Source organism: Amblyomma americanum, chromosome 10 (genome assembly GCF_052857255.1).
Source record: "Amblyomma americanum isolate KBUSLIRL-KWMA chromosome 10, ASM5285725v1, whole genome shotgun sequence".
Classification (NCBI taxonomy): domain Eukaryota; kingdom Metazoa; phylum Arthropoda; class Arachnida; order Ixodida; family Ixodidae; genus Amblyomma; species Amblyomma americanum.
In genome coordinates, this window is record NC_135506.1 from 33,425,075 (window position 1) to 33,451,069 (window position 25,995).

Consider the following 25,995-nt stretch of genomic DNA (forward strand, 5'->3'; position numbering starts at 1 on the left):
GGCGACAGCAGAAAACACATTGAATCGATCATATCCGCATATAACATCAACATTCAAAAACAGAGCAGCACGAGCAAAGAAAACACGGCCGAAACACAGCACGAAATTCCCTCTCGATTTGTGCGCTGGCCCAGTGCGCTCGCGCCTCCGCTACGGTGACGCGCATTTGCGCGCGAAAACGAAACCAAAAAAGACGCGCGTTCCTGACGTCGCGCGCTCGACGTCACTCTCAGCTCTCGACCAATGAGAGAGCGGCGTTCCCGCTTTCGGTTTGGCGGCCGCCGCCACCACCGCCGTCCGCGCGCGCCGCTCACAGCGCGCGATCCGACGTAGCGTCAGTCGCGTCTCTCGAGCCGACCGTCGATGTAGGCAGCGACCGTCTTTCGCCGAACAGGTTTTCTCCACGACGCTCCGCGGTGAACAACGCATCACGCCCGACCAGCGAGAGAGAGTGCTCCGGCGATTGCCGGCTACGATAACTGAGTCGAGGAGCGAAAAGAAAGATTCCTCTTTTTTTTTTCCCCCGTGGCAACTGCTCCAGTCGACCAGAAAAGGCTGTCGTGTGTCTCGGCGTGGAACGATATTGAGGAAGACTAGCGGTACTTCGCCACCAACGAAGCATCCGAAGACCGATAACTCCAAGGAAGGCTTCGACACCGATCTCTTCACCGCCGGTGTATACGAACGAGACGAGCCATGTTTCGACAGCGACAATTCCCAGACACAACGGTTCCCAGACGTCCAGGGAGGCAAGATAGCTGAAACGTCGTCTCGAGTCGCGTGCCATCCGCTGCGCTGTCCCATGTGAAGGAGTGAACAGGAGCGTCAGCCCGATCTCGCATAGTACGTCTGTGTGTTGTGCGGTCATTTCTGCCGGCCGGTTTCTTCCGTAGTTTCGCCGTCGTCTGACGTGTCGTGTGTTTGGTGAATATTATTACGGGCACCGGTGGTTTTCGGTTTCTGTGTTTCAAGTGGTCCTCGCCGCATGTAGTCGCCCTCTGGCCGAATTTCGTCGAGTGACGCCCGGACAGCTGAGACGTCATGGAGCGATCCACAGCTACGGTCGCCTTCCTGTTGCTCGTCGCCTTGTCCGTCGGAATAGCCAGGGTGAGTGGAATGGGAAATGTTTAGTGGTTGACATGCGTCTTGTATTTGGTCTTTTCCACACCTCTGTGCATAGAGTCGTAGAAAGTGATCAACGCGTATTTTTACGTTTTTAGTATTGATGGACAAGCAAGTTGATGTAAAGAAAAAGCTGTTGTATTTCATTCGTTCGGCATTTCGGCCAAGCTGATATCTGCGCTCAGTACGCTGTGGGCCGTTAATGTTTGAACACGTGTCGCTGCGTCCCTCCTGTCTAGTTTCGTATTCACTTGGTTGCCGCAGTACGTGTGTGATATAGTTTCTGTTTAGCGTCGAGGGACTGTATAAGCTATGGAAGCAAGGAAAAAACAAAGAAAGCATCACGTCCCCGCGCTTACGCACTTAACTGTGTCTTAGAACTTTCTGACATGACGGATTGCGCAAAATGTTTCCACCTGCCAGAAGCAGGAAAGTTGCATTGCAGCAAGCGGCTGATTTGAGCGTTGCCAACATGGTCGGAGCACCTGTCTGTTTTGGCGCACAAATCTGCATTCGCTCATTGTCGCGCTAAGCAGGTATTTCGGGGAGCTTTTCAAAACCAAGTCAATGACGTTATCGTGAAACCTGAATAGAAAAAATTCACCGAAATCTTGACTACGAAGGTCACAGTTCCGTGGGTCGACACCTGCAAAGCAGCTTGTTAGTCGTATTTACCGTCAGGTCGTTGGTGTCATAAGACCCCATGCAGTTTCGGTCTGCACGATTTTGTACTAGTAAACATCATCACAGTCCTCATGATGAAGTGTGAGGCGATGTAATATACAGACAAATTAAGGGGCCGCCGCGGTGGCTGAGTGGTTATGGCCCTCGGCTGCTGGCCCGAAAGACGCGGGTTCAATCCCGGCCGCGGCGGTCGAATTTCGATGGAGGCGAAATTCTAGAGGCCCGTGTACTGTGCGATGTCAGTGCACGTTAAAGAACCCCAGGTGGTCGAAATTTCCGGACCTCTTCACTACGGCGTCTCTCATAGCCTGAGTCGCTTTGGGACGTTAAACCCCTATAAACCAAACAAATTAAGGGCAACGCGTAACGCAAATGTAAACTATCAAAATGAAGAAGCTTTTATTCTATAACTAATTTCGTGTTCCTGCTTTGACCGTGCCAAAGGATGACCTAAGATGTTCCAGGGATTCTAAGAGAATAATGGCGGGAAGTAGGCGAGTTGCTTTTCCATTCTGACAGTGAAAGCCCTGTATGTCTCTCTTATTCTGTCGTCCTTGTCTTTTTGAGCGCTTTCACTGCCATATTCTAAGAGATCAATCGACTAGGATCGCTTAGAATCGTAGGGGCCCAATGATCTCAAGATCAGAGGTTAGCACAATGTAAAGTTAAGCCAGAAAGCACGCGACGAAAGAATGACAGCATCGGCCAATCCATGTTGAAGTGAAACTTCAAAGCTCGGACATGCGACTCGGTTCCGGCGATGCATTCCATGCATTGGTGAGTGCGTGCAAACAGACAATGCCTGCGGTAGGGCTAGGATTAAGCAAAATGAAACTAACAGGATGCAGATTATTAGCGTACATGTTTTCGTTTATCCTTTACGATATGTCTCCTCTAAATGAGTCCGAAGTTGTAGTTATACCTATTCTGCTTGTGACCTATAGAACCGTGAAAGCGTCCACTGGCTCAACACATCGCCCGAAGGCCGTTAACGAATGCTATATCGAAATCCCGGTCACGGCTTCACTAACGTGTCCAAAGCAAAGAAACCGAACCGCGTAGCACGAACAACACACGTCGTCCTAGATGAGGGAGAAAATGGGTTAATTAAAGCGCGTTAATATCCGATTTACAACCGACGCTCCCAGCCGAGCTGGGCCGGCTATGCAACGGGTTTAAGTCACGCCGGCGAGCGAGGAGTCGGATGGGGGGGACTCATCCGGCCAGGCCATCCTTGATCTCTGACCCTCGGTCGTAACTCGGTTTATATGAACGAACGGAACGGAGAACAAGCTTACGTCGGGCGATCCGCCGCCGCAGGTCGTATGCACGACCCGCAAACGCGGCAATCTGTTCACTCCTATGTTACTGCTAGTTGTTGGTTTTGTTCGTTTTTTGTTATTAATTAACGAACGCCGCTGCCTGAGTGCGTAACCACATTCGACCGACTTAATGTTTCCTTGGGTGCAGCAGTGCTGACTTCTCAGTAACCGTGACTTCCCGTTCGCCTTAGGAAAGCAAAAAAGTGTAAAGAACGAAGCTGAGAAGAATAAGTATAAAAAAGGGAGTCATTTAATCTTTCGCGAGACAGGTTTCTCTCAGAGGAGTCGCTTCCTTTTGGACCCTTACATGACCCACGGCAGCGCGCTTTTCTAGCGCCTCTCGCGTCCCTTACGGCAAGCCAGTTATACATCGCCGCCGGTGCTTTTGTTTTTGTTGTTGCTGTTAGCCGTCGGTTTTCACTTGGCACCTTACACGTCTATCCCGTAGCTTCAGCGGGTCGAACCTAGAGCGGCGTTAAGTCGACAGCCAGTCTGTCGGATTGCTCGTCGAACGGGCAGTGTGAAGTATCGGGGGATTAAGAGGAGCTTGCGCAAGCGCCTAATCCGTTTCTCTCCTATTGAATCCGCTGTGATGGCCGCTCCCACGGAGAGACGGGAAGTGTCTGGCGTTTATCTAAAGGCGTATATATATATATATATATATATATATATATATATAGTATATATATATATATATATATATATATATATATATATATATATATATATATATATATATATATACGAAATTACCAAGAATTGAAGAAACATAACAGGATTTAGTTTAACATAACAGGAACAGCCTTTTTTCGTTTTTCGAGAAAGGCTGGTCCTCCAGCGAAACGTCGTGAATTAAATCATGTTATGTTTCTTCAATTTTCGGTGATTTTATATTATATTGACCAAATCAGCTGCCAGAAATCACTTTTGGTGTGTGTGTGTGTGTGTGTGTGTGTGTGTGTGTGTGTGTGTGTGTGTGTGTGTGTGTGTGTGTGTGTGTGTGTGTGTGTGTGTGTGTGTGTGTGTGTGTGTGTGTGTGTGTGTGTGTGTGTGTCTACTGCTCGCATAGACCATATGAAGAAGACTAAACCCATTTTCGCTCGGACAGAACGACACAAATACTCACCTTTGGTTAAAGCAATTGAAGAGTGGAATTCGCTTCCTTCTAGCATTGCGCCTATCGCTGGAACATCATTTCGAACAGCTCTTTGGTCATACTTAGAAAATTCCAACGTAGAATGATGTGCGTTTTTTTTTTTTACGTTTGCTTCACTGTGTGCGTGTCGGCCGTAACGTTCCATGAAATGTTAGATGCCATGTTTTGTAACTTCTGAAGGTGCGATTTTTGTTTTGTTTTGTGGGATTTGCTACATGTGCATTTTTTCAGTGCCTGTTCCTAGCCATCCCCCCCCCCCCCCCTCCTATCAATTTGTACCTGACTTCTTGACTTGTTTATTTCTGTCTTTAGCCGTTTATATGCTGTGTTGCATATTTGTCAAGTTTTCTTTGATGAATCCCCCCCCCCCCCTATGTAATGCCCGCATTGGGCCTTGAGGGTATTGTAATAATATATATATATAGACGAGGGTGGCGCTGGTGAACACTCTCAATGTTCGCTTACACCCAGTAAACATAAATACCGACGAGAGCAGCAGATTGGACAGCCGTCGCCGTAGCTCAGTTGGTAAGAGCACCGGACGCGATATTCGGAGGTCGTGGGTTCGGATCCCATCGGCGGCATGGTTGTTTTTTCTGCTGCTTGATAAGTAATTTTCTTTAAAAACTAATTGGTTGGCACTAGATATAAAAAAATAGAAAGCATTCCCCTATGCACCTGGGTTTCGGTGACTGTTGGCTTCCTTAATATATATATATATATATATATATATATATATATATATATATATATATATATATATATATATATATATATATATATGGACTGAAACGCCTCTTCGGGATTACTTCTAACACACTCTCTCTCAACCACGCCGTTTTTCTTCGAAGATAAACTTACAGACTGTAATCATGAGACGGCCACTAATTATCTGCTTCCTCCAGCTTCCGTTCAGCGAACGCGTACAGATATCTGCGGTGCCGAATGCCTTGGAAGAGCACTGGCACAAATCAAGATTATGTCTATCGACACATGCGCTAACACCGCTTCGTCTACAGCCATGCGTGAGCTAAATCGTGTTGTAGAGCGCACGAAGAAATCCAGGAACAAGGAAGGATGAAGCCGTAAATCAAAGCATCAGTGCAGAGTTCTCCGCTCGAGGACCGACACCGGAGAGGTTGATGTCTTTGGACACGAACGCGCCGTCCTTCTTGCGTTTGGACGAGCACGGAAGTGGGCTATATATACGGATCAGGGATAGAAATATGACGCCGAAGGGGCCACTTCCCACCATCATCCGGAAATGCTATCGCCTTTTGTAGCGGGCAAGCGTCGTCGCACGCTACGCCGGGCTGATAAGGTGTGATAACGCCAAGGGATGTGTGGAAGGGAGGTAGTCTGTCTTGAAAGTATTCCGGTAGAGGGCACTGACTCTATGAAGCCGCCCTTCCACCCTCCTCCTTTTTTTTCTTATATGCGACCTGAGCACATGTATACGTACTGCTCAGCCGTTCCCAAGAGCATGGCTACATCATCATCATCAGCAGCAGCAGCTTTGTGCGCGTGAAAATCTGGTCTCTTGGTTTGGTTATGTGGGGTTTATATTGTCCCAAGGCTACTCAGGCTATGAGGTACGGCGTAGTGGAGAGTTCCGGATAATTTCGGCCACATGGGGTTATTTAACGTGCACAGACATCGCAGAGCTAGTACACGGCGGACCTCTAGCATTCCGCCTTCATCGAAATGCGACAGCCGTAGCCGGGATCGAAGCCGTGTCTTTCGGTTCAGCAGCCGAGCGCCATAACCACTGAGCCACCGCGGCGGTTTCTGGTCTCTTGAATTTTCGTTGATGTAAGAGAGATTTACGATTTTTAGACCTTGAGGGCGTGTCTGCGTGTTCGCGGGAGCTTTCCCTCGCTCTCGGTATGATAGGTGAGGCCTGAAAGTCAGCCGCGTCGCAAAATGACGTCAAAGAAAGACAAAAGATATAGAGTGAACGAAAAAAAAACGACTTGAAACTGGTGTGCGGGCAAAGAGTTTTAAACGGTGATTTGACAGCGATGGGGGCAAGGTGTGCCATCTTCCTTCGCACTGGTGTTACACTGGGTGTTCAAAGAGCGAATGAGTGATGGTGCGCATGGAGCGAGTGATAGAGTATCGCTTAAGATCGAGGATGGGAGAGAATTAGTGAACTGGGCTTCTACTTCCGTAATCTGGAATTCTGGACAAAAAGATGTCGCGAGGGAGGAGATAGTAATGTCATTAACGTACCTAAATGTATGTCTCAACTTTTACAAACGCATAGCAGTAATCAGATCGAATGGAACATGAGAACTCGGACATCGTTGCGTTCGCAAGACGAAGACGTATGCAGCATAAGCACAGCCATACGGACAAGTTGTTACTTATTTTTCGAGAATTTATTTCTCCTTAAGGGCCCACACGGGACATTACATGAGAGGCGGGCTGACAAAAGAGTATTAGCATGCGTACAGGTGGTCTTCGATGACGATTTTGAAGTGACCGAGGTTGGTAACAGTGGTCACCTCGGATGGAGGGCCATTCCAGTCACGGGCTGTTCTGAGGAAGAAAAGACTTCATATATGTTTCGGTGCGAGCTTGCTCAAGGTAGACAGCATTAGGGTGACCACTACGGGAAATTCGATGAGAGCGTGTGATAGCTTTCTGGTTGAAGGTGCGATAAAATTAATCATACAAGGAAAGATTGGTGACTTTGCGACGACAGGCCAGTGTAGCTAGGTGGAGCTGAGATTTTAGTGCTAGAACGTTAGTGCGACAATAATAGTGGCAGGAAAGGAATCTGGCAGCGCGGTTCTCGACATATTTTTCACTGCCACGATCCCGACCACGGCGGCTGCCTTTTTATGGAGGCAAAACGCTAAGGCGCCCGTGTGCTGTGCGATGTCAGTGCACGGTAAAGATCCCCAGGTGGTCGAAATTATTCCGGAGCCCTCCACTACGGCACCTCTTCCTTTCTTCTTTCACTCCAACCTTTATCCCTTCCCTTACGGCGCGGTTCAGGTGTCCAACGATGTATGAGACAGATACTGCGCCATTTCCTTTCCCCCCAAACCAATTATTATTATTATTATTATTATTATTATTATTATTATTATTATTATTATTATTATTATTATTATTATTATTATTATTATTATTATTATTCACGATAGCAGCGTAATCCCGCAAAAACCGAAGGGAGTCAGGAGAGGGCATGTACTGATTTCTGTCATTTACTGTTTTAATTGCCTTCGCAGCAATATTTCTAGGCGAGTCGCTTAGCATATAGCATACCTGGCGTTGTTAGTGTCGTGCGGGACGGGTGAGCGCCGACAGCGGCCCCGCTTGCCCTCATCAAAATTGCGTCGGCATTCTAGAGACTCTCTATAACCTATCTATCCGTTGTTCTAAAGATATTTGTAAGGGCAAAAGTAAAGGATACAAACTGCGAAAACAAGGCTTGCTGCCTTGCTGTTGCTGATGCAAGTCGGCGACGCAGTTTGAATCGCCCAAGGATGGAATTAAGTGATAAGGCTCCAAATTTTCCTTGCGACTCTGTAATAAGCTTGGCCGTGCTTATTTAGAGAGGTAAGCGGACGCCGCGCAGCCATCGAGTTAATCCTCGCGAAAGGAAAGACGGGCTTGCTATCGCGTGCCTCACGATAAGCCTCACACTCACACGTGCCTAAACACTTCTACTAGATCGCGCGCCTCTCACTATTCGCAAGCCCGCAACGATTTTCACGATCCCGCCCTCCTGTTTCTGTGGCGCCTCGGGCTGATAGCGAAGACGCAGACGAGCCGCTGCTGTCGCATACAAATGAAGAGACTCTCGTCCGCGACCGAAACTCGCGTTGCTCCTTGCTCGGTCTGAACGGGGCGTAGCGTCTGGGTGAGAAAGGGGTCAAGTCTGGCTCTCCTCGCTCTGTGAGGGATGATAATGCGCCACGTTCTCACTGCTCCATCTCCGCGCCGTTCGTTAATCACGTACGAAGAGAGGCGGGTAAGTTTTGCACAAAAACACGAAACGAAAGAAGAGGGAGGGAATGCGGACAAGGAGCCCGCCTCAGTGATTGGCCCCGCTTGGTCCGACAGTCGTCGGCTTGCGCGACGGACGATGTCGAAAGCTCCGCGGGCCGCAATCCAAGGGGCACCGGCGGTTATCGTGGGAGGGAAGAAGCCGGGTGGAAACGAGCATCCGGCCGAGAAATGGGGGGGGCGAGTCGGAAACGCCGGCCTGGCGGCGACCCGCTTGCTGCTCGAACGCACACCGGTGTCACGCTGACCGACATGTTGTTGGAGTAGCGGTTTTTTCTCCGTTGCCCTCCGAACTTTCGCTAACGGGCGTGTAGACTCAACCTCGGGCGGTGTTTATGAGGGTAATAATCGGATTAAGGACATCTGAAGGGGTTGTGGGAGGAGAAACGACACAGGTAACGTGAAAAGACCGAAAGAAGGAAGCATCGATTAACGATGAAATGTGATTTTATTCCATGCTGACTAGGGCGTGATTAGTAAATTGGACAGCAGAGGACCGTTGGTCTGTTAGAGTGAGATGGGGCATTCCAAAATCAGAAGGACTCCCTTTGCGCGAACACAGTCAGTTTGGGTGATGATATTAGGAAGTTTGCGGGGACAGGGTTGTCACGGCTGGAGCAAGAAAGGGTTAGCAGGAGAACAGCGGTAGAGGCCGCTGCCCTGCAGTGGACGTTCTTAGGCTGATGATGACAATGACAGTGCTGGCATGGATGTCAAAGCTAAACGATCTCTCTTCACGAGAGGGTGGTGTTATTTTTTCTTTTTTATTTTGCCCGAACTACTTTGTCTTCATGAGGGGCGGAAAGGATGGCCCAGAAACCAGCCAGTTGTGTCCGTGCGATCTTTGTGAAGGTGACCCTGGTCCACGATTTTCATATCATCCTGTGTTCAATCTTGCAGCGTTCGTTCTTGTGTATTCTTAGCGAGACTGGGCAACCTTGTGGTTCAAAAGCGTGGCTTTTTGGTCTTGTTGGTGCATGATCAAGCAAGAGACTGTAGCGCAGAGTTGTTCGTTTCTTCTGTCTCCTGTCTACTCTGCGCTATAGTCTCTTGCTTAACCTTGTTGTGCCTGGAAGTTGTGCGATCATGTGACAGAAGCCGGCTTCTTTTACGTCATTCTCACATCCTCGCCACGACGATGTTAGTCGTCAGAATACGACAAACTAGCAGCCATACTGACTCCGGGCCACTTCACTTGTTCATCCTAGCGAAGAACAGAATGCCGGGATATTTTACAGCGACAGCTGTACGTATCAAGTTCGGCGAAATCACGTCGGCGTTGGTGGTGTCGTCCGCGCTCTGCCCCTCTCCCTCCCTTCCTGCTATCACGCCATGCGTGACACGCGCCTGCCCTGTACCCCTACCCCCCCACCCCATACTGCTTACTGCATACGGCTGAACAACTCAAAACACTTAACAACAGCCATTCTCTAAGGTCACCCCTGTAGCGGTATAAACTCAAGACATTCCCCACCCCTACTTTACTAAGCACTCCCAGTGAGTGGCATCGCCATTTCTCACCACTCGTCTGTCGCTGATATTCGCATTACCACAGAGGTAAACGTCCACTGAACTTCTTATTGCTACATAAGTTCCGCTTCATATTTGGAATAGTTGAAAGAAACCAACACTGTCACATACATGTTCTGAGCGCAGAGCGAACGCAAAGTCGTCAGTGGTAGCTGCTGTGTTGTCTTTCCTCCAGCGGTACCGTTCTTAATGCTAGGTGGGCTGTAATGAGCAGCCCACCTAGCATTTGTAAGGAACGGACCCTTAAGGACCGCTCCACTAGCTCCCTGTATATATTTTGAAAATAAAGTTTTTCAGTCAGTACCTTTCTTTTTGCGCCCACAGCATGTACTTATATCATACCAACTAGCCCAAACTTCCGTTTTACTGTTGCGTACTTTGACTCAAAAAGCTCGCCTCTCCGGCAGAGACCTGCAGGGTCGGTGAACCGACCAGTGCGCGATACGGAGCCAGCAAGTACCCTACTCGATCGCAGCCGCGACAGGCCGCATTATATACTCTTCCCTGCGACGGCTCTGGAGCGAACGCTGCCTCGCTGTTCGCTCCTACAGCGCGGCGTGTTTTCCAAAAGAAGAGGGTGGGGGCGCTGCTGCTGCTGCACCCCCGACCGTCCTCGTCCGACTTTCTTACTCTTTTATTTTTGTTTCTCTCTGCCGCCTCCCAAGATCGCGGGGAGCGATACATACCCAATGCGCGCCCCATAATCGAATCCTACACTGCGTCCCACAGGCTAGGTAGACGCATGCAGCAGCTCAGCCGAGGCTGTTGCTGCCGCAAGGCGTGAGCAGGCACGCCCGCTCTGGTGCTATGCGCGCCGGGTTAGGGGTACACAATACAGTTCCGGACTCGGATTCCGATCCTCAGAAAGCTTATATTCAATGGCAACTGCCGATTCCCTCCACGTACAATATATGCTAGTGCTCAAGTATATACTGCCTCTGAGATGTTCGATAAGTGTGACAAGACAGGCCTTCCCCCACCGCGTTCTATGGCGTAGCGCCTGTTTTTATCTCTGTATATCTGTTAAAGACAAGTTCTGCTCAGAGGACTATTGTCTCGAAGGGTGAGAAAAGCGGAGATGCCGGCGTTATGTGAGCAGCAAGGTATAATGCCGCAGTCTCATGCTGGGCTTCAAACACGTACGTTCAACTCTGTTGGATTCCAATGGATACATATTTGTACAAATCGACTAAATTGCTATAATTACGTTTTTGCGAATTTATGTGGTTAGATATCTTCCTGCATAAGTGGGAGAATATGAGAGAGATACGAGAGAATATGAACGTCCTCCTGTATGGAATATTTGTTTAAATTGTCTTAATACGATGAAATAAACTTTCAGAGCTTCTGCTTTCTTGCTCGCACTGAAAGATGCATCGTTACGTATCTTAACATATGCTACGAGTTTTGCCTTGCACGTTCGTTTAACGTTTCTCCTGTTGCGCCTCATGTGTTCTTTGCCCTTAACCCTTTCGTGCATTATATATATATATATATATATATATATATATATATATATATATATATATATATATATATATATATATATATATATATATATATATATATATATATATATATATATATATATATATATATATATAATGCACGATGAAAGGAGACAGATGTGGTTGAAGAAACACTTGTACTAAGAAAAGTACAAGTGTCAGTCTTCTTTCAAAGTATTGCCAACCTAGCCCTAGAAACCTTTTCTAGGGCTAGGTTGTATGTCCACTTACATCAGAAATGATGGCATTCGGTATATAATTCTCTGCAAAAGCGGTAGAAGACACTTGATCCTCTGTTTGCTGCGTAGGAAAGTATGAGCGAAATTACCGGGCCAAGTGCTTTGTTTTGCTTTTGCCTTCATCGTGTGTCCCTCTGCTTAAATCCGCATTGGTAGGAGAGTAGGTTTAGGCCACGCACGACCGAAAACGAAAACTTCGCACAGTATCTCTGCGGCACAAAAGTCTTTGCTCACATTCCAAAATTTAAAAAAACTGTTTGGGCTTCAGCAGATTTTTCTTCGCACGACCACTGTCGAATGCAAGCTTTTACAAATGCTCGCCAGAAATGGCTGACATTCCACTCAGTTTCTTGGAGTGCTCAGGAAATTTTCGGATGAGGGCGTTTGAGTTATAATTTACTTTTTCATAAAGGCTTAACGATGGTGACGGAAGCTAGAAGCGTCGAAATAAAGCTGTTGTTCGTTGCATTCACGGATTACAGGGTTGAAAGACGCAAGTCTTTCAACCCTGTTTGCATCAACAACTACAGTACAGATCACTCAGGTGTGCACTCAATTGCACACAACAGAGTTCCTCGTAGTTCCCAGAGATAGAGCGCCGTAACGACCTGAAAATAAACAGAAAAAAAAACCTACAAATACGCGGAAGACGCGCCATATTTTTGGAAGCGAACATACCTGTTCAAGCAAGGTGCATGCGCGCGATATGTTCTCTTCGGCCACAGTGGCGGATGCTGTACGGCGCGTGCCAATATGCGAGCCGTGTCTGTCGATGGTTGGGGCCGATTGGGGGAACGATCGCATTTATTTCCCCGGAAGTAACACGTCTGAGAGGAAGGTGCGGCGAAGATTAACGGGAGGCACTCCGCGCAAGCCGCGCATTCATGCTGGCTGGTAGCGGGTAGCGTGGGCATATCGCGTTTAGCGGAGCTTGCAGGTATGCCTACCGGGAACGCTAATCTGAGGCGGTGATCGTAAAAAAAAAAAGAAACGGTCCCGCATGGGAATGCGAAAGGGGGTGTGTTCTGCCTCTGTGTACGCCCAGATGAAGCCGTCGACCCGGCTTTTCTTTCTTTTCTTTTTTTTTGCACGCTCATTTCTCTTTTTACTTGCAATCCCATATTTGTGCTTGCGAAATTGCCTACACCTCGTGGGAATAACTGGAAATTAAAGAAAAAGCAAAGGCGACTTACGTGCCCTAATATGCCGGTGATGCAGATAATAGTTGGTGTGTTTTCGCGACGGATTGTTTCGCTAGTTGAAAGAGGATGGAATTTTGTGACGCATAGTTTATGACTATGGAAACCTCGAGCTCGAGGAATGTAAAACTGTTAATCCAATCGCATTCCAAAACAAGGCAAGTGAAACACTGGAGATAGAAGTATGGAAAATGCGAGTGAATGAAATGTTCACTCGCGCGGCTTGATTCGATTCGGAAAGCTTAATCCTGCTCATGTTATGCTTTCTTCGGTCTTTCCCTTCTACCTGCTTTTAAATCGTTTAGCAACACGTTGTCTTGGCGCTGTTTTATGTCATCGTTGCTTGGGCAGAGTACTCGAGTCGTTCAGGGCAACTCTAATGCGCGATAATAATAATAATAATAATTGGTTTTGGGGGGAAAGGAAATGGCGTATTATCTGTCTCACATATCGTTGGACACCTGAACCGCGCCGTAAAGGAAGGGATAAAGGAGGGAGTGAAAGAAGAAAGGAAGAGAGAGGCGCCGTAGTGGAGGGCTCCGGAATAATTTCGGCCACCTGGGGATCTTAAACGTGCACTGACATCGCGAGGCACACGGGCGCCTTAGCGTTTTGCCTCCATAAAAACGCAGCCGCCGCGGTCGGGTTCGAATGCGGACCCCGCACTTGTTTTCCTGGAACTACAGATGCGCTCATCTTCTTCTTGTGCCTTGCCCTCGCGTTGCTTGGCCGATTCTTGCAGTTCGGAGAATGGTCTTTTTTTTTCCACGTGTGCAGTTACATTCTATTCAAGCAAGAGCTCACTTTCCCGTGCTCATAGAACAGGTTAGATGGTATGCACTACGGTAGCCGTATACCGTTGCTACAGAAGTATGCTGCCTATAAACATAAAATATGAGCGCCTCTGGAGAGTACGGCAGGCTACGTAGGTACAGTGATGAGTCCAGTGAATGTCACCTTTCTGCGATTCTAGCGTTCAGAAGCATCCTGCTCTAAAAAAACGCTATAGTAAAAAGTAACAAGACTGTCTAAAAGAATATGAGGTGCAGACTGAGAACAGGATACCTTTTTCTCTTTTATTGCCCCGCACCTGGCAAATGACAGGGTCAGTTGGAGAGACATGGGATAGGCCTTTGCCCTGGGCATAGTCATGCTGGTGGTTGTGATGATGATGATGGTGATGAATCGAACAATTGCGTGATCTGCAATGTGTTGTGTCACTCTAGGGCTCATTACTACAACCGTAAAATGGGAGGCGAAGTTCTAGAGACCCGTGTGCTGTGCGATGTCAGTACACGTTAAAGAACCCCAGGTGGTCGAAATCTCCGGAGCCCTTCACTACGGCGTCTCTCATAGCCTGAGTCGCTTTGGGACGTTAAGCCCCCATAAACCATAAAAACGTATTCGCACTCTCTCAATGCTCAACAGCTACGCATACACACAGACACAGTGACCTCAAGCTTAGTTCCATTTGCGTCCTTTACGGAGTTTGCCGGTCCATATAGGACCACCTACGTTAACAGCCCTCGCGGCCGAACGGTGCTCACTCTGCTGCCGATCCTGTGTCCACTCTCGGCGCGGTGCGGTCGTCCGGTCCACTCGGTGGGCCCACGCGTTGCTCGTGCATTTCCTGGCGGCCTTGGCTGCAAGCGCGGGCCTTGACGAACCACACAGAGAGAGAGACGAAAACGAGCGGAACCGTGGCGAGAGATATATGGCAAGAGTGGCCACCCGCGTGAGTGCTACTCCACGCTTGTCCCTTAGTCCTTCCTTCCTTCAGTTTTAACTTCCCCTGCATTGACAGCAACAGCAACTACTCCAGCAGCACCTCAAGACGGATCCGTTTAGCCACTTCCGCCCACCTCCTCTTCATCCTCTGTCACATCCTCCCCATCACGGCGTGTTCCGTGAAGGTTGGCTGACTGACCTGCCGGCAGGGAGAGCCAAGCCAGCGCGGATGGCCGTCGGCGTGTTGGCACTCGCGGGCCTGGCTACAGCCGAGAGCGCGGCCGAAAACGCCGCCGCTAAGCGTCGTGGCTGCAGCCGTCCACGTAGCGGGCCCTTTACGCGTCCGTGTACGCACGCCGACCGTGTATACACAACGGAGAGAAAGGGTGAAGGAAGGTGGTCTACGCCGGGTTACCTTGAACGAGCACCGCCATCGAACGGGACCGGAGAACGTGACGTGCTTCTGATTTCTCCGCGCCCTGCCGACGTGCTTCTATAGAGGAAGGGTGCGGAGGGGGGAGGCCTAATTGGGGCCGAGTTATTGGGCTCGTCCCCCGCTCTCTCTTTCTTTCTCTGTCTGTCTATTTTTGTTTCTTCTGTTCTCCCACGAGGTCTCCGCGGTACGGTCATCCCCCGTCTCTATGGGGAACCTGCGCTGCCAAGGTGGCTCTGCAGTTGTTCCATTCGGTGACTGAAAACTGCTTTTGTCAGCCGCTTGGGCCGCTGCAAACGCGAGAACACATTCTGCGCGATTAGATACCCGCGTTTGGCTGACAGCATTCACCGCCGAGCTTCTCTCGGCGTAGCCCAGATAGCCGACGCACGGCACGTGCGCCTTCGGCAGAGCGCGGAGGCTCACGCCAATAAGCGCCTGAAGGTGGCGCGGAAAAGTACTACGAGTACTACCCAAAACTACTTGCTCTTCTCGCTAGGCAGTGTGTTATGGCGCTGCAATCGGCATCGCAAACCTCAGCGCAAGTTCCCCATAGCGGTCGCTCTACGATTTCTGAAGTTGAGTTGAGTTGAGGTGTTGAATGCTACAAGTGGGGTTAGCCTTGCTTTATCTGCCGGCAATTGCTCCACCGTAGCGTCCCTTCTATGTTAATAATGTCCTAAAACCTGTCGCATCTACCCCGCTATGCGCACAGTCTCTTGTAATAGCACACATTCTCTCCCGTAGTCACCGTCTATGCACACAATCACTCCACACAGTCCACATCACAGTCCACTCCAGAAGTCACCATCTTTGCACATATTCAGTCACAGTAGAACATAGGCCATTGTAGCGTCACAACCCATACACACATTCACTCGCAGTATAACGTAGTCCACTCCGGAAGACACCATGTACGCACACATTCCATCACAGTGGGCCTTAGTCCGTTCCTGCTTTGACCATTTAGAAACAAGATCCGCTCTCGACCCCTTCTGTACGGTTTGGTCTTAGCTGAAGAACAAGCTTTCTGCGATGCTTTCGCTAAGCTTCGCGTTGAGCGGGGCTTCAAGTGGCACAGAGTATGAACTGGGCTAACTCAGCAGAGGAGCCCATCTAGCCAGGGACGATACCGGGGCAAGGAAGAGCAGACTACTGTAAATGAGCAGTTTCGCTTTAAAATAGTCCGAAGGCAGCGTAAAGAAGCACATAAGTGCAGTGAGCGTTGGCTAACAGGCGTTTCAGTCCACTGCCAGTGCGTTTTTTTTTTTTCATGCAGCAAACATATGCACGTACCCAAAGCGAAAAGCAGAAAACAAGGTACTTGGTGCAAGCTTGGGACCGAACGGCCAAGGGCGCTCATATATTACCTCTGTTTGTGGAATCAGCACTTTAAGTGAAATAAACAGTTGATTTCAAAGCACCTCCGTCATGGAGTCGTCGCTACCTCAAGCGAAGCCCAACGGGACAACCAGGAGCCGCCGCGGTGGCTGAGTGGTTATGGCGCTCTGCTGCTGGCCCGAAAGACGCGGGTTCGATCCCGGCCGCGGCGGTCGAATTTCGATGGAGGCGAAATTCTAGAGGCCCGTGTGCTGTGCGATGTCAGTGCACGTTCAAGAACCCCAGGTGGTCGAAATTTCCGGAGCCCTTCACTACGGCATCTCTCATAGCCTGAGTCGCTTTGGGACGTTAAATCCCCTTGAACTATAAGCCAAACCAACCCAACGGGAAAACCAAGTTGTATTGAGTCCAATTGGCGTGTTCCCTCGAGGCGCTTAATGGGGGCCATAATCATCGGGATGCTGCTTATTTAGGCCGACTACCGTATGTCCTAATCAAGGAGGTAAAAGCAGAGCACAAACAGCAAGCAAAAAACTGAGCGTATAGATCTGACCGTTAATTTGCTGCGTCTTGTGTGCGTGAGCTGCCTTTACTGCTATTAACCAAGATCCAATCACCTCAATGTCGGATGGAGCTCCTGAGGCGGAGCGGCCAAGATCTTCCAGTACTGTTTAAGGGAAGGACTGCGAAAAACGGGATCGTATCATCACGAATGAGGAGAAGGGCTCTGAGACATTTGCAGTGAGCGAGTGGCGCGTTGCGATGTGCCCTAGCTATAGTAACTGCTCATCGTCTCCTATTCATTAATTGCTGACCTAATAACTAACCCATAAACATTTCCAGTGCCGAATCAATGTTATGCATATGTCTAATGAGTGTTGTGCGAGCATGATCTGCGTGCATCCGTCCGACAACTCGAAACGGTTCCTCCTGCTCTCTGCATCTTATCACTGTTACTGTGTTGTGATTATCTGGACGAAGTCATTTTGCAACAGTCAGAATGTCGCCGCTCTAAAGGTATCGCTTGGTGACTATACGGTCGTCTTGCATGTCGGTCTCACAACTACTGCAGTGTTCATAATGGAGTCAGCGTAATAGGTGTAGCGATCGTACGCATACTTAGATCATCAGCACAGGCACGTCGACTGCCTTGATGAGTGCCTACATTATATTCTTTGGAACGGACGGATCTCTGTCTTCCGAACAACGCCTGTAGAATCGATATGGATGCCTGACAGGCGTTGGGTGTTTGTCCCAGGCTTCCGAGGATTGCCCGATAGTTAAGCTGACGGTGCTGGACTTTCTTACGGGCGTCAGTCGTTCGCTACGGAGAGTTGTGCGCCGAGCTTTTTGAGTTCTCAGCGAGCTCTGTTTGAATTCTCTTAAACGTGGCTCCGAGCTTGTCTTGCTGTGACTCGTTCGAATTGATTTAGAAGGGCCAATAGCATTCTTGACTGAGTGGTTCCCACCGTGATTCGACCGAGTTCATGTTTCGTTTGGCCGAACGATGCTTGCAGAAATGGCGCATGAGGACGGAAATCCAGTAAATAGGCGCGGTTTACAAGTCACACAAAGAGAGACGATTTAGAGGGCCCTTCGTCCAGCGTTGCTCGCGGCACGGTTACCGATTATGTTAACGGTGACGATGTTCGCGCTCTTCACCTTCGCTGCCTCAGTGGCACGACCACCACCATGAGCTTTTAAAAGGCAAAGGCGGGCTAGTTGGTGGTTAACAGGGGAGCGCATATTGCAACCGCGCAAAACGACCAGGGACGAAGAGAAGAATGCACAAGACACAACGCGGATGTTTCCGCGTTGTGTCTTGTGCATTCTTCTCTTCGTCCCTGGTCGTTTTGCGCGGTTGCAATATGCGCCCACCATGAGCTTTCCTTACAATGATGAATCGATTTCTCTGTCCGGATGCTTTCGGCGCCTATCGAATTCTATTTAGTGTTTCACTGGCGGGATTTAAATGGGGCTTAACTCCAAGGAGATAACCGCGGTGAGAGGAAGGCAGTTGTGAAGTGTGGAAGGGTGTTATGTTGGCAAGCGTGGAGAGCGCCACGGCACAGGGTATTTTTCTTCTACTCAAGGTGGAATCAAAGACACATTTCCCAAGCATTTCACCCTAATTAAGCCGAGCACCAGACCAGGGGAAAGCTTGTACCCATTGTATTGTGGGTACCCGGTGGCACTGGGAATCGAACCCCGCACCTTCCGCAAGCGAGGCTGATGCTGAAATGACTAGGCCTTCAGTTGAATTGAAAGCATGACTTCATTGCGAAACTTAAACGCATACGTGCCGCCGAACTGCAGGGTGAATCCGCCTGTGTTTCGACCTTTTTCACTCTGCAGTGACTCCTTCGTTCCATCTCCCTTAGATTCTTGTCGCTCATATATATTAGTGGTTGAGTACACCTAAAGAAAAATAGCGCATTGCAAAGCCAAAAACTGTGCTTATTTAATGTTTCAGTAATCGTCACGAGATACAGGGATGCCCGCGGCAAATCGCAGCGCGCCACCTCATTGCGGCATCACGCGTGCCATCGCTATCAGGCAGCGATTATACGAATTCCTTTGGACGATTCCAAGAAGGCTGGTTTTGCTGGATGCGCAGAGCTAGGCTCCGTGTATCAGTCACGCAGCGGAATGCGGAAGCAGGTTTAGGAGGTCCGGACCAGTTTCTTGAAAAACGAGCGCTTCAACGTTATTCATTTTATTTGTATCATTCCGCGTTGTCCAACCGAGCGCACATACAGAACTGCAGCGCAGCAGACGACTGATGAAAACGGCGCCGCCGTCTGCGCCACCTTTGCAGACGACTCCGAATCCCGAGGAAAAAATGTCAGAAAAAAAATGACAATTTTTGCCTAAATTTTATAAACGCGCGAAACCAGAATTGCATGAACGTTGGCTTGTCTTGTTACTTTGCGGCCGCCGCGGTAGCTCAGTGGTTATGGTGCTCGGCTGCTGACCCGAAAGACGCGGGTTAGATCCCGGCTGCGGTGGTGGAATTTTGATCGAGGCGACATTCTAGAGGCCCCTGTACTGTGCGATGTCAGTGCACGTTTAAGAACCCCAGGTGGTCAAAATATCCGGAGCCCCTCACTACGGCGTCCCTTATAGCCTGAATAGCTTTCGGACGTTAAACCACCATAAACCATCTTGTTGCTTTACTGTTGGTTTTCTAACTCTGGCCTATCGTGCTGTTTTTCATTTCGCCCTATCATTGTGTGCGCATGTTTTTGTCGTAATTAAGCACACATGTGCGATGGCTGCCGTTTATATACCGATAGATGACTTCATCACGATTGAAGCGCCGCGATGTGGGCATGAGTATCGGCCAATTAAGCGGAGGACGGTAGGAGTATAAACGATGTTGTGGGACTTGTTGCCGCTGTGCAGCTAATGGCAGCACCGTCGGCAGCGATGGCCCAAACCCATAAACATCGGAAGATCCTGTAAATTCATCGGATAAGTGATTTCGCATTAATAAACGGTGATGGAGCAGAAGGATCGGCAAAAAGCAAGTCATACACGAAATATCCAAGAGAAGCCAATCCAAGCCGGAGGAGCAGCTGATCGACTCGTATGCGCATGCCCTTCCTTCCTACCGTCGCCTCTCGGCAGGGGCTTATAACGCATTCAGCCCACTCGTTCCTGGAGCGTGGTATGTGCTCTTATGGTTACGCGGGGGCCGCACGTCCTCCAGCCGCGACGGTAATGGCTTCCAAGGTAGCTACCGCTGCAGTTGCGTATAGACCCCTTTGCTTGCGCCGCCACCGCAGTCTCGCCCACGCCTCGGTTGAGCGAAGCAGGCACAAGAAAAAAGAAAAAAAAAGCTAAAAGAACAACGAAAGAACAAGCAGCAGCCATCGTTTACGCGTAAACGGCCTTGACTGTCCAGGAAGCATTTCGGGTCTGTCCGCTCTCTCTCTCCCATTTATACGCGTATGCAGGCGGCAATAATTTCCTCCTCGCTTACGGCGGAAATCAATCTCGCAACGAACGAGAGAACGAAAAAAAGAAGTTCGGGTAAAGGCCGCCAGGCGGACGAGTAAAACAATGACGATCGACAATGAGGAATAAAACAAGGAGGCCTTCGTTACGGAGCCGTGCGCGCCGCATTTATTACTACGCTTGCCTTGTTTTTGTTTTGTTTTTTCGTGTTCCTTACGCGGTCGTTACGCAGCTGTAGAGCATGCCTTATGTGTCTCCCTGTCTATAACAGGCGCGCGCTGCTTGCGATGATGAAGAGTCGACGGGTTGGGGTGAGGGAGAAGTGGTAATAACCATGCCTGACATTGGGCCGTCAGTGCCGAATTAAGCGAGTCGGTAGTGAATGCTGAAGGCGGGGAAGAAGCCTTGGCGTGTACGAAACTCAACTGCTTGCCTGTTCGTGTATTATCGGCGAAGGGTCAAGTTCGCCGAGCGTGTCGGTCAGACGCGGAGTTGGCGGCGTGGTCGGCGACTATTTACGGCACAACGGCAGAGCGGAGTGGTTTGTTGCGTTAGGAAGTGTGGTATATAGGACCGGTTCTGCAGCACATAGCCTCCCGCATAACGAGGGTACGCTGGCATCGGGCCTCGGAGATTGGTTGTTTATGTTGACGGTCGTTTAACACGTCAGTCCATCAGTATCTACTGATATATGTTTATGAAATACTCTTGGGACAGCTCACCGACGAAACTAATAATTAATAATTGGTTTTTTGGTGAAAGGAAGTGGCACAGTATATGTCACATATATCGTTCGACACCCGAACCGCGCCGTAAGGGAAGGGATAAAGGAGGGAGTGAAAGAAGAAAGGAAGAAAGAGGTGCCGTAGTGGAGGGCTCCGGAATAATTTCGGCCACCTGAGGATCTTTAACGTGCACTGACATCGCACAACACACGGACGCCTTAGCGTTTTGCCTCCATAAAAACGCAGCCGCCGCGGTCGGGTTCGAACCCGGGAACTCCGGATCAGTAGCCGAGCGCCCTAACCACTGAGCCACCGCGGCCGGTCTCACCGACGAAACTAAACTGCAGCTTCGATCTTCACTTCGGCTTCATTGAGTTTCGTATATTGGGAGCTTTGTGGCTTTGGCTTTCGGCTGCTGATCCCAAGGTCATGGATTCGATCAGGGCTTCGGCTACCGTATTTCGATGCTGGCGAAATACAAAAATAAAGCCCGTGTGCTCTGCGATATCAGCGCACATTAAGGAACGCCAAGATGGTCTGAATTAATCCGGAGTCCTCCACTACTGCGTCCCTCAGAGCCCATAGGTTGCTTCGAGAAGTGAAGCCCAACAATTTACAATTTAAACAATCTTGTTTGGAGGTAAGCCACCATTGGATTGATCAAAGCAAAGAACTCTTCAGGAAAAAGGAAGCCCCGAGCAGGGAAACACATTGGTAGCACTGCTCAGCAGCCACGGGATTGCTCTTGCGGCTCATACTGCGGTGCATATCGTGTGCAATTTTGCACCTGAGCTCCGAGTTTTTAACGGATTGCGTAATGGCCAATAAAATACGCGGCAGGCTATATTCTTTTCTGAATTTCCTTCTGAATTCTTTCTGAAGACTCCAAGTTAGCTGTGCAAAGTTCGCCAGCGAGTCGATAGCGTGGGTCCGTTTCGCATATTCGCTGAACAGTTAAGGCGTTTAATGGCGCTTTGCTTTGTGATTGAATGCTGTGAAGGATGTTAACTGTATAGTATAAAACGACCACGGAAGACAGGTAGACAGGACATACGCTAAACTTGCAGAAAACTGTTAACAAAAATTTCAAGTATATACGCGTAATTTTGCAAAACCGGCCAGATTATTGGGCTGCACAGATCGGTTACTGGACAGTATGCACGCTATAGTGCGAGCAATGTACCTCAATGTCTCTCCTTCCATTCCTGCTTGTGGTACCAGAGTGGAGCTGTATGCTATAGACGCAGTTTATTAAAACTAATTATAAGTTAAGAGATGTATACAACGTGTTGTTTCTTTGCTTCTCAAGAGTAACTCTGACTGCTTTCAGGCTTTCGTGACGACTGATGCGTGTATTACAAACCGAAACAGGTCCGCCTGAGACCATTTCTAACTAATAATGTGGCGGAACTGTAATGCTCGTATCCAAGTGCGTTTCTTATAGTTTTGTCTTCGTTACTTTTATTTTTGCTTCCTGGAAGAATCCATCGCTATCGTTTCATTTCCTGCCCATTTTGTGTGACCGAAAACGAGACGGGAGGGATAAAAAAAAATAAACAGCCATCGTTGCGTGCTTAATCGAAGAATTCATCTTTGCCATCGGAGGACGACTGCCTGCCTTCGGCGACCTTCATGAGACGAAAGGACGTATTAGCGTGCCATTCGGGTCAAAGATCCGCAGCCGATTGCGAGAGCCTCGAGCACCATGACCAGACCCGCGATGGTTAGTGTGTAATTAGCCAACAGTCTATTAGACGGCAGTATTCATTTCCGGCATGAATGATGCACTGTGCAGGTGAGTCTGGCTAGCGGCCTTACGCAAACCGCCCGCGCGTATATGCCCACTCCTCGCATTTCACCTTGTCGTAACTTCTCTCTCTCATTAAATGCACGCGCCTTATCTGCAGTACAATAGACGGGCATCATTGAAGGCTTCTACAGAGCCTCACAGTTCCCTTCGGGACATTGTCTACCCGCGCGGAAATCAGCCGTGTAGAAAGGAGGCTTCACGCCTAATTTTAAAGTTCCTCCAGGACTCTGATTTGGACTCCAGATGGTGACAGCAGGGGTTGACTAATAACTGTTATAGGTTATTGTGTTTACAGCCACGCAGATTAGTCGGGTGTCAGGTATGTGCCGGATTTTTTAGCCCTATTCAACATTTAAGTTTCACTACGGTGGAGCAATGGCCGGCAGAATCCGCAAGGCTAACCCCACCACTGGCTGCAACAACCTCAAACTCATTGCATGCTTTTCAATGTGAGGGTTATTTCGGTGTCATTAAATTTGGTGCGTCACTGACTTTTTTATGTACTGACCATTTATACAGTGACTGTTATTTAGAATGAAGTTGAATAATTTTGTTTTCCTTGCACAACTAAGATGGTTTCAAAAATAATATTGCCGCGAATATTTGCAGTGTGTTCGTTTTTCAAATCTGCCGCCACACCACTTTATCGCTTTTGTATATAAGGAGGTCCCATAGCCAGTGACTGATTTATATATAAATTATCCATATATGTAAACAGTTTTACGTGGCCACTGTTTCTTTTATAAAGGTACACCAATCGACTGACGTGTCTTATATATCTGTTTTCGACACTTTCTCTTCGGTGAAAATTTGTACGGGGATTTTCCCTTTTTAAGGAAACATTACGGGTCAAATTTGGCGATCGAAAAGGGGACTTCTACGAAGTTTCCAGGAATTTTAGAAACCGAAATTGTCTTACTTTTTTCCAAATTGGCGAAAATTTACGCGCTGATACTAGGCAAAGTGGCCCAATATAGGGAATTTTCGGTCAACCAAGGGAATTTCCGGTTACGCCATTAAACATCACTGTTTCTTTTGTCCCATGCTGCGCCCATTTGGGCGCGTAAGCTGGCAAAGGAAAGGTGGACTCTAACTTCTTGCCCTGCCCCCATCGAGCGTGACCTGCTTCGCTGCTTAATGTAACACCTCCGTGCACTGAATAAACAGGGGACAGGGGGGCGCAGTCGATCAAGGCCGCGAATAACGGCTCTGGCTGCGTACTTTGCCGACCTGTCGACGCCTTGCAGTTCAATCCGCGAGCGTACGTAACTCAGACCCCAGCACGGTAATATTCCCGACGGCCGCGGAAAAGCGGGCAAAATAAAGGAGCATTAAGGGGACGCCAGCAGCGACGCCACCTGGACGGCGCATAATCGTATAACGCGCGAATCAATTTGGTCCGCTCTCGACTCGGACGTCGTAAAGGAGCAAGGCCGTGGTTCGCACGGTGGCCGCGTGCTCGGACACCCCAGATGGCGACCGCATGCACACATCGTGGCAAGGTCGCCGGAGTTCTTCGGGCCGGACCATTACGGGCTGAGAGTGAGGGGGGGGGGGGGGGGGAACAGCCCGGCTGAGGAAAACGCACAATGCTCTGTGTCGACCCGGCGTAATATAGACGGAGAGCAGAAAGGGAAGAAGGGGAGAGAGTGTATAGGGCATCATTGGACGAGACGAGCGCTCGTCACCGCCCGGACGGCTCACTTTGGGCCCTGCCATGCGCTTTAGCAAAGCACCGCTCTTCGCTCGAAAAAAAAAATACAGTAGACAGAAAGCAACTCTTTCAGTTACGTCCATTTCTCTACCACGTTGTTTTCCTTTCGAGCCGACTTTCACGAATCCCGGAGGGCGATTTGGAAGGTGATTCCATTTCGATGACTAGCGGATGACTTGTGTACATCTTCTTTCCAATGCCCTGTACCAAACTCCACTTTCGAGTAGTTCCTTTCTTGCTGGCGCTTTTTTTTTTCCTGATCGCATATTATTTTCTTCGGTTTATGGTGCTGTGTGCATTTTTTTTATTGTGTCCGCAAAGTTTCCGAATCATCTGTCTTCGCGGCAGTTTCCAAAACGGGGTAGTCCTCCATTCCCTCCACAGGTGTTTTCATCGATAACGCTGCGTTTTTCTCTTGTACGTGTATCCCTACCTCCTTCCTCTTTATTGAATTTTTCACCTCTTCAACACGGTTCTCGGAAGACGTCTTCATCCGTTGCTTTCCATTCCTCGTTGCTGCCTTTCGGGAAGACTGTGAACTGCACCGTAACCTCAAGAACTGTACCCCGTGGCCCCGAAAACTTCATTTGCTGGGTCCGCAGCCGCGGCATGCCGGACTTTCGAGAAAACAATGACACTTGGCATCCAGTTATAAAAGTTGCACAAATTTCATCCACGAAGATTGAGGAATAAAAAGCGAACGTCGACAGAGAAATGCACGCAAGCGGCTGTGCACAAACATTACACACTGCTAAATGCCTAATCACTGAGAAGCATTTGCAGCAGAAGTCCGGCACCTGCATAAACAGTTCATAAAACCATCGCTGTTACTTCTCCGCATCGTTAGAGGGCGCGAGAACTCAGGGAGCTTTATTTTAAAGCTGTGCGTTTTTTTTTTTGTTACGAGAGTACAAACTTACCCGATGAATTCTAACAACCCGCAGGCCTTCATAGCCTGGCGATAGCATAACGAAGCTGCAGCGTTTAAAGATTTTAACTTATGCATTACTTTAAAGCTTCTTTAAGCTAAATTCTCCAGGCTTTAAAACTTTCAATGGAGTCGCCACACTCGATATATGCAAATAGATTAGAACAATTTTCCTGCACTAATAGCCTTTTTTGGTCTTCCTACTTTCTCATATAGAATGGCCGCTTGCCCGCAGAGGAGAACAATGCGTGTGGACCGTTGGCCATGCAGCCACAAGTATGCAGACGCATGCGAGCACTATAAACAGCGTTTCACAGCGTTTCACAGCGTTTCACAGCGTCTCACAGCGTCTCGCTGCTCCTGATCTATAGGTATAGCTGAACTTGTGCTGTCTTTACTCTATAGGCTTAATTCATGGCGTCGTCGTAACAAGCAAGGCAGAAAAATTAGATGACGCGTCTCGGGGTGCTTGGTCGTTGGCAACGAGCAGGTCTAGTGGCTCGCGCCGGTGGACGAGGCATAAGTTATTGCTAACGACCAGGAAGTCGGGACGTTACACGTTGTAAAGGCCTAACC

The 25,995-nt window shown here is 48.9% G+C and overlaps 1 protein-coding gene across 1 annotated transcript in view; it reads left to right on the forward strand.

Moving 5' to 3' along the window:
- The first annotated feature begins 337 nt into the window (after positions 1 to 337).
- The window catches only part of LOC144107828 (uncharacterized), a 126,761-nt gene continuing 101,103 nt past the window's right edge, over positions 338 to 25,995 (forward strand). The window contains exon 1 of the mRNA XM_077641036.1: positions 338 to 1,107. Within this exon, the coding sequence (XP_077497162.1) occupies positions 1,042 to 1,107 (66 nt within the window). The 5' untranslated portion in view covers positions 338 to 1,041. The remainder of the gene's footprint in view (positions 1,108 to 25,995) is intronic.